Source organism: Danio rerio, chromosome 15 (assembly GCF_049306965.1).
Source record: "Danio rerio strain Tuebingen ecotype United States chromosome 15, GRCz12tu, whole genome shotgun sequence".
NCBI classification, from domain to species: Eukaryota; Metazoa; Chordata; class Actinopteri; order Cypriniformes; family Danionidae; genus Danio; species Danio rerio.
The window spans coordinates 45384081-45393823 of NC_133190.1; the positions used below are offsets into that span (position 1 = coordinate 45384081).

Consider the following 9743-nt stretch of genomic DNA (forward strand, 5'->3'; position numbering starts at 1 on the left):
TAAATCATTCGCATTTTCTACTGTTTGTTTGATTCATTATTTATTAATTTTATATTTTATATTAGATAAAGCAAGTTATATCATGCTTTTGTAATATGATTACACCCTTTTAACGTCACTGTAAATAATTATTTATATATGTTTTTTTTTATTTTGATGTAGTATTTTAAACGTTTTTTCTATTATTTTATTTTATTTTATCCATGTTCAGTTACACCATTATGACATTATTGTAAATAATTATTTTATTTTATTTGAAAAGCTGACTTTTTTAATTAATCAAAAATAATAATTAATAGGTTTTTTAATAACAGAATGTTCTGAAATTTAAAAAATAAAAATACTTAAAAATACCTATGGTGGCTCAGTAGTTAGCACTGTCGCCTCACAGCAAGCAGGTCTCTGGTTTGAGTCCTGGCTGGCCCAGTTTCTGTGTGGAGTTTGCATGTTCTCCCTGTGTTGGTGTGGGTTTTCTTCAGGTGGCGTCCCCCACAGGCCAAACACATGCGCTATAGGTGAAATGAATAAGCTAAATTGGCCGTAGTGTATGAGTGTGTGTGTGTGTGTGTATGAGTGTATATGGATGTTTCCCAGTTCTTGGTTGCAGCTGGAAGGGCATCTGCTGCATAAAAAAATATGCTAGATAAGTTGGCGGTTCATTCCGCTGTGGCGACCCCTGCTTAATAAAGGGACTAAGCCGAATGAAAAAGAATGAATGAATAAATATACATACTCAAATATTAAAAGTTCCTCATATTTTGATGGTTTAATTCATATTGTATGACATTATATTCAATATATTCGCTGAATTATAATGCTCTGATGCTTTCATTGGTTTGCAGAAGTCGAAGATCTCTACATATGAGAAGATGTGGGCGTTCATGAGCAGCCGGAAGAACACAGCGTTGGTGAAGAACAACCGCGAAGGCATCCAGCGGGTCTTGACCACTGATTACGCTCTCCTGATGGAGTCCACCAGCATCGAGTACATCAGCCAGAGGAACTGCAACCTCACGCAGATCGGGGGACTCATCGACTCTAAGGGATATGGCGTCGGCACTCCCATCGGTAAACTGAAAATTTATGAGGACATGCCAGGGCTTTAGGTAGCTCTGCATTTAACCACACACTGTATAATCTACACCTTCATTTAACTTAAAAACTAACTATTAAAAAAAATAAATAGTAATGTTACCTTCTGAGAACTTCCTGATGCTACACATGTAGTTTATACAGATTAATGAAAGTTTGATGTATTTTTGTCTTAATGGTTCAGTAAAATCACTGTGCATTGAGACTATAACCTTCTTTTCTTCCATTTTGTTTACAATAATGAGAAAACTTCCGTCACAGAAATGTAAGCCTCTGCCATTTTCCTTTCTGTCTTTTCCCACGGGGAGCTCATTCTCTCATTGAGTGTGATTCAAGGGGATTACTCTCATTTTAATTCAGCAATGTATTTTTTTAAAAGCGAATTAATCTAAAAAGTAACTCGAGTTACGTTTTTTTAAAAAGTAACTCAAATATTATTACTACATTTCTTAAAGTAATGTGTTATTTTACTCTTTACTTGAAAAAGTATTAATATTATGTAACTCGCTTCACTTGTAATGCGTTACCTACAACACTGGTCTTAATATTTATATAGCTTTTATCTTTGTTTTAAGTTAAATTAATCTTGAAAGAAAATGAAATACCAACTTGCTGGATTAAAAGAGTAACATAATTAAATTGAAAAATAATTATTAATCATTTTTATATTTTATAATATTTCTGTTCTGTTTTTGAAATTAAATGAAAGCTAAAAGTTTTATCATTTCACTTATCGATAAAAAAATATTGATATTTATTTTATATACAGTTGACGTCAGGATTATTAGCCCCCCTGAATTATTAGCGCCCCTGTTTATTTTTTTCCTGAATTTCTGTTTAATGGAGGGAAGATTGTTTCAATACATTTTTAAGCGTAAAAGTTTTAAAAACCTATTTCTAATAACTGATTTATTTTATCTTTGCCATGATGACAGTAAATAATATTTTACTAGATACTTTTCGTGACACTTCTATACAGCTTAAAGTAAGTTTAAAGGCTTAACTAGGTTAATTAGGTTAACTAGGCAGGTTAGGGTAATTAGGCAAGTTATTGTATAACGATGGTTTGTTCTGTAGAATATCGGGAAAAAATTATCTTAAGGGGCTAATAATTTTGTCCCAAAAATGTTTTTTAAAAAATTAAAAACTGCTTTTATTTTAGGCGAAATAAAACAAATAAGACTCTCCCTAGAAGACAAAATATTATCAGACATACTGTGAAAAATTTTTTGGTCTGTTAAATATCATTTGGGAAATATTTAAAAAAGAAAAAAAATCAAAAGGGGGCTAATAATTCTGACTTCAACTGTATATATATATATATATATATATATATATATATAATTTTATTTTTACATATAATATATTTTATATATATTTATAATATAGTATATGCATTTAGTATGAATTAGTATGTTGCTAGTATGATTAGTATATTGTTAGTATGATTGGTATGTCGTTAGTATGTTTCTAGTATGAATTGGTATTTCGTTAGTATGTCCAATGTAAAGTCAATGGCTGTTTTTTTTTTTTTTTTTTTACAAAGGAAGTCTATAGGACAGTTGCTAGGGTGCCATAAGTGGTTGCTAGGGTGTGGCTAGTATGTTGAAAGGTGATCAGTGATTGGTAGATTGGTAGTCTGAGTTAAATGAGTGTAACCTTAGTTCTGTATGATAGTCTGCCAGACCCGGACCCGACCAGATTTCTGCGGTGCGGAAATAAATTTCCGAATAAAGCACGGGAGCGGTCGGTAACGGGTTTTATTAGTGACGGGTCATCTAGCGATATCGCTCCCGACTCCCGAGCGAGCGAGCATGCGAAATTATGTGTGTAAATGAAATAGCGTGATGCTGTGTTTAGCTTGTTTGTTGCTGTTTGTGTGTGTGTGTGTGTATGTGTGTGTGTGTGTGCGCGTGTGCGCGAATGAGAGGTTTTGTGTGTGCGCGTGAATGAGTGAGAGAGTTTTGTCTGTGTGTGTGTGTACTTGGTGATTATGTGTGTTTGTGTGTGTTAGTGTGCTCGCGCGAATGAGAGAGAGAGAGAGAGAGCTTTATCTGTGTGTGTGCAGACAGTTTGTTATAGCCTGTCTGGACTGTATAGGGGGGTGGTTTTCGGTTTTGCTCTCCCCCCGCTCTTTAGCGGGATCGGGCGCGGCGGGTAGAAAACGGGGCGGGTCGGGCAGCGGGATAACAAATGCTTAATATAAGCGGGAGCGGTTGGGTTCAGGCTTAAACCTGGTGGGTACGGCGAAATGTAGTCCCGCACAGATCTCTGGTCTGGCGCTAAGTTATAGGTCACAAAATTTGGTCCAATGTTAAGTCAAAGGGACTTCCAAATTTCAAAACTTTCAAAAGTTCAGAATTTTCCGGGACAGTTTTCAGAAAACTGTAAATCGGATCAGTTGGAAAAGATATAGCAACTTAATTCTGTATAGTTTGGAGGTTTGGAGTTAGTTTGGTGGTTGTAGTATGAACCGTCTAGGAGAAGATGCATTCTTAAAATAGCCTAAGAAGAAGAAGAAGTTTATGTAGTATAACAGTATGTTGCTTTCTCAAGCCACCATAATAACCGTGAAAATTGTAAATGTAGGTTTAAAAATCGTGGTTAAAACCTTTAAACAATAAATAGTTATTCGTTTAAATACATTTTTATTACAATATATTATTTTTATATAATAGAATATTTATTTCAGGGCGCGATATTGTGGTTAGCTGTGTTACCTCACGGCAAGAAGGTCGCTGTTTCGAGTCCCAGCTGGGTCAGTCGGCGTTTCTTTGTGGACTTTGCATGTTTTCCCCAGGTTGGCGTGGGTTTCCTCTGGGTTCCCCCACAGTCCAAATACATGTGCTATAGGTGAATTGAATAAACTAAATTGGCCGTAGTGTATGTATGACTGTGAATTTGTGTGTATGGATGTTTCCCAGTACTGGGTTGCGGCTGGACGGACATCCGCTGTATAAAACATATGCTGGATAAGTTGGGGGTTCATTCCGCTGTGGCAACCTCTGATGAATAAAAGGACAAAGACGTAGGAAAATAAATAAATAAATAATTTTCATTTAAGTGAATAATAAATATCCCTCTGTGTCCCTCAGGCTCTCCGTACCGTGACAAGGTGACGATCGCCATCCTTCAGCTGCAGGAGGAAGGAAAGCTGCACATGATGAAGGAGAAATGGTGGAGAGGAAACGGCTGTCCTGAGGAGGACAGTAAAGAAGCCAGCGCTCTCGGTGTGGAGAATATCGGAGGAATCTTTATCGTGCTGGCGGCTGGACTCGTGCTCTCCGTCTTCGTGGCAATCGGAGAATTCATCTACAAGTCCAGAAAAAACCTGGACATCGAGGAGGTGAGCGTCGGACAGTGCGAATGGCACAACAAATACTGACAAAAACTACTTGACTTCTCGGCGCTCTGAAACACGGATTTTACAGTACCTGCGCCATTATATAGGGGGCGATGTTGGACAGCGAGCAAAATTTTGCGTTTTATTTTCACCGTTTTTATGTCAGATGGATTTTTGGCGATGTTGGACAGCGAGCAAAATTTGACGTTTTTTTTTTCACAGTTTTCATGTAATGTGGATTGCGGTGATGTTGGACAGCCAGCAAAATTTGACGTTTTTCATGTTTTTCACGGATTTCTGAGGTGAAAGACGAGATGAAGACAGGAGTGTTTGTTTGCAGTTCGACCATTTACTCAAGTTACTATTTACTAGAGTAGTTCACATCCATGTTGTTTGTATTTTGATCATATGGGCGTTATTTTTCAATTTAATTTATGATAAGACATGTCTGGTTATGCATACATTTTTTTCAGGCTAAAATGAGGATTTGAAGCTTCATTCATTCATTCATTCATTTATGGGTTGGTTGTCTTGTGGTTACTGAGAAACCTTCGATTTTATTCTGGAATGCAGGAATTATGTTTTACTTTTAGGCTTATTTTGACCATCTTAGCCTTTCTCTCTTAAAATTACTTGGTTTATTAGCAATTGTTGGCAAGAAATACTGACACTGATTTCCGGAAATACTGATTTCCGAACTATTTTTATGCCTCAACCCTCTGAAACACAGACTCTGCAATTCCTTCGCCGTTTTATAGGGGGCGATGTTGGACAGTGAGCAAAATGTTTCGTTTTTTCTTTTCTTCCATTTTTCCATCTCAGACAGATTTCTGATGTGAAAGATCAGGTGAAGACACGACTGTTGGTTGGCAATTCGACTATTACGCAGGTTACTATTTACTAGAGTAGTTCACATCCATGTTGTTTGTATTTTTATCATACGAACGTTCCTTCTTATTGTAATTTATGATAAGATAAAAGGTGATTTTGTTTCCATGTTAAAATGTTCATTTGAAGCTTCATTCATTATTTGAAGGGTCAATTTTAAAATTAATTGTTTGATTTAATAACTGTTGACAACAAGTACTGACTTCAAGGTTTCTGAACTTCTTTTACTTCTCGACCCTGTGAAAAGTGGACCCATTGGCCGTGTCTGGTCTTGTCTTGACCAAAAAAGATACGCATGAACACAAAACTGACAACAGCAGACTGAAATGAGAGCCGTGTTATGCTCCTATGTGAGAGGATGCACCAGCAGGGGGCAGTATGTGTATTGTCATTATACAAATGGGAAACCAAAAATAGTGCTGCACACATACAAACTGTAAACAAAGCAACTTTTAGTACCATTTTGACAGTACTTCTCTAACAATTCATGTTGTTTGCACAAATTTGAGAAATGCAACGAAAATTACAGCCGGCTTCTTTGTGTTTCCTCTTAACTCAAATAGTTTGCTTAGTTTTGACACTTCAGTTTTTGTTCTCGCACTGATTGATTGCTGAGCAATGAGAGGCTTTCTTTCACCAACGCTGATTTTACATGAGTCAACTCACTTTGACGCTAACTAGAGAGGTAAACACACCAATCAAACTAACGCTACAGACGCTGCCCAACAGCTGACTATTTTTTTTTTGGTGTTTTTTGGTGTTTCCCGGCCTTTAGGCAAGTATTGAAATTAGCCTTTGTTGAAATATAAAGACATGAGTCTTACGGCTCATGCACACCAGGACGATTTTTTCTCCTGCTTATAGTTAAAGTTTTTCAAGATGCTTTTCAGCATTCGTACCCAAGTGACTTTCATTGGCAGTGAGCAGAGTGAACATGCAAAATCACTTACTGACGTTAGATGGTGCTTAATGAAAAACAGAAAAACTCCGGTACACAAGGTGGCGCTGAGCAATTTTACACTTCTGACACTCACATTTATAGCATAAGCTTTTCCACTTCTGTTTAACCCTCTCCAATACAGCCAGGGCCGGCACGTCCATATAGGCAACCTAGGGCAGCAGAATATCGAGGGGGGGGTCCGCGACACCTCCCTCAACACTCGTGTCCTCAGTTATGTCCACATAGGGTTGTAACAATATACCGGTATGACGGTTTACCACGATTTGAACGTGCACGATTATCATACCATGAACAATTGCATATCAACGGTTTTAACCCTTAAAGACCGAGACAGCCGCCCGCGGCTAAAAATAAGTAACGTTATTGCTCTTAAATGTTTAATAACTTTTGATCCGCTGATCCGATTCATACAATTCAAAGATTGGCATAAAGAAGAGAATCTCAGCTTTCTAGTGCTGTATCACATAACATTCGCGGACTTTCAGAGGCTCCGGAATCAGTGCGGTTACGTCATCAACATTTGACAACGCTGATTTGACAAAGAAACGCTCGTCACTGTGTCTCCGGACAAATCAGACATGATACATCGATGCATTGTCCCTCCTCCATGCCCAGATTGGTTCAAACTCGCTATATCACAACCAATAAGCATAGGTTTCGCTTTTGTTTGTGGACTAAGCTTTTTGAACAACACGGAATGAGAGATAGGCATACATTTATGCGCGGCTAAATAAAACGCAAAAAAAAAAAGTTTTGCATGAAATAATTCTCATACTAAGTACTTTTGCATGCACAGCAGCACAGAAACATGACAAAACAGTGACACAGCAAAGACGAACTGCTGCTCGTGCTGTTTTCAAAAGACGCAAATGAAGATGCAGCTGTTTGTCTGCATTGCAGACAACCATATCCATATCCATAGACAACCATATCCATGCTGGCACATAAAACCTAAGGATGTTCCATATTGAATCTAGTTTCGTTATGTAACTATTTATAGTATAGTAAATATTTATATCTATTTTTTACTGAGGATTTGCACCATGTTTATTTGGACTTTACTTGGACTTTGACACATTATTTATTATTTTCTTATTTTTTTATTTGTTCATTGTAAGTGGTGTTGTTTATAGTAACTAAAAATATATTATTTGGAAAAAGTCAAATTTGCTTCACTTTTCTATTATTTTGTAACATTTGTAACATACCGTATACCGCGAAACCGTCAAACCGTGGTATTGTTTTAGACGATTATCATACCGTGAAAAATTCATACCGTTACAACCCTATGTCCACAACACCCCTCTCACCCCGCCTCCTCAGTTATATCCGCGCCTAGGGATAGAGAATAGAGAGAGGACGGCATCCATGACACCTCCCTCAACACCCGCGCCCTCTGTTATGTCTGTGAGAGTTTGATAACCGGTCATTTCCGTTTTCACTTTCGAGTTGAGGGCGGAGTGATCATCCTTTGCCTAGAGCCGTAGTTCAGCTTGCTCCGCCCCTGAATACAGCACACAAAAGTTTGCTGGAAAAATTTACAAGCATGAAAGAAGATTAAGTGAAATGAAACTCATCCTACTTGATCTGCAATTCCTATGTGCTAAGCTCGAGTGTTTTCCGCTTGAGCACCACCAAGTGGTGTTACTGTAACTTCAGCAGCTCAATGCACATAAACAAAAGCACCAGTCTCATTGGTCGACTAGTTTTTAACGCAACATGTCAAACAAAAAGACAAGCCTGAGGTGTTTTTTTTTTTTTTTAAAAAGACATTTACATCTGCCATTTTGCCTGTGCACGCTCAAATTGGCAGTTTGTTTTATTACAAGGCAATTAAATGTTGGTGATGAGCTTAAACTAAAATTGTCCCACAACATGTGCACGTTTGTTTGCAGACTATTACGCAAGTTACCTTTTAGTCGAGTAGTTCACATTCATGTAGTTTTTTTTTTATTAAAAAAAAACTTTTTTCTTTGCAGAAGAAAGCCTCTTTAAGGCTGATTCATACTTCTACGTCAAGCACACGCTTATGGCCCGGTGCAGCCTTTGCGCATACTGTGACACTGTGGCAGATCCCAACGCTGATGCACACTTCTCAAAAAATGTAACTACACATCGTAACGACATGTAACGCAAGTTCTGTGATTGGTCGGCTTGGTAGCGGTGTCGAGTGTGGGCGGTGCTGAGAGCCGCGAGCCCAATGGAGCGAGTGTTCACAGATGTCGAGTCTCATGAAGGAGCTCCAGATGGAAACCTTTGTTTTCTGTTTACCTTATGATTAAAGTTGTTGCACATACGCCGGTTTCCATGTCTAAATGAGCGCGTTTTAGCTACTTGTACATTAGGGTAGCCTTCTGAAAAAACAAAACACCCACAAAGAAACTCGACACGGAGGAAGATAAAAGCCTACTGCCTGATAGCATTTCGGAAGTGCTATTGCAGATCAACACAAACAGAAGTATAAATGCATGACTATGAGCAAGGCAGGCGCCGTAGGTCACGCTGATCACTCAACGCAGAAGTACAAACCAGCTAATGAAATAGCCAGTAGGTGGCATCAAATCCCATACTGATCCTCTCAAATGATTCAAAATGATGGAGCACGTGATTCACTCTATAAATAGATCATCAAGTCATTGAATCAAATGATTGGTTCAAAATCAGATTCTTTCAGGAATTAACCACTGCAGTGTTGCTCTGTTCTGCACCGGCTTTGTTTTGAATTGTTTTCGTTGGAAAACCAGATTAATCATAATTATAGATTTTGGACTTTCAAGATGCGTTTTGTTTTCTGTTTTTACCAAAATGAGTAGCATAGTCAATAATGTCAAGTCACTCAATGTTAAAAGGGGAATAATTTGAACAGTATTTCACACATTTAAGTGAGATTAAACAAACATGTCCACGATAGACTGAACATGCAGAACTACCGTTGCACAAGTCCTAACCTGACATCTAGTTGTTATCTGCCCTTGCTGGAGCTGAAAATGCGGTGTGAAGTGATCAAATGATATATGAGCGTTTGTAATGTTTAATATGCACTGTGGATTCAACAAATGTTTGGTTATAGGATTAAAAACTCAGATAGTTATATTTGATTCAGTCTAGTGCAAGACTTTTTTGTCAGCGTTATTTCTGCTTTTGTATTGTTTGACACTTTAAAATGCATATAAATATAGCTTTGAAATGATTACGTCATGAGCACCATCTATGATTTCTTTGTTTTTCCTTTCCTAGATTTGACTGAATCAAGTTCACATGCTTTATAATCAAAGTGTGGGTTATTTTTAAACTAATATTGAGAGGAGTGTATGCTCATGATTGACCACAGCTGGTCCCGCATTAGCTAATACACAATCAACCAATCAGCCAATTCCTAACTCACTATAAATAACCAGAGTTTCTTAACTCAGTGTCTTTGTTTTGAAGAATCCCCCTTCCACCCCTACTCCTCCACCT

At 37.7% G+C, this 9743-nt stretch overlaps 1 protein-coding gene across 10 annotated transcripts in view; it reads left to right on the forward strand.

The window, feature by feature from the left end:
• The window catches only part of grik1b (glutamate receptor, ionotropic, kainate 1b), an 88854-nt gene extending 79365 nt beyond the window's left edge, over nucleotides 1-9489 (forward strand). For 6 of the 10 annotated variants that reach the window (XM_684948.10, XM_009291946.5, XM_073924046.1 and 3 more), the window contains 2 exons: nucleotides 843-1068; nucleotides 4188-9489. In XM_684948.10, the coding sequence (XP_690040.5) occupies nucleotides 843-1068; nucleotides 4188-4477 (516 nt within the window). In that variant the 3' untranslated portion in view covers nucleotides 4478-9489. The remainder of the gene's footprint in view (nucleotides 1-842; nucleotides 1069-4187) is intronic. The other 4 variants (XR_012391067.1, XR_012391068.1, XR_012391070.1 and 1 more) reach the window with 1 other exon arrangement.
• Nucleotides 9490-9743: the final 254 nt, after the last annotated feature.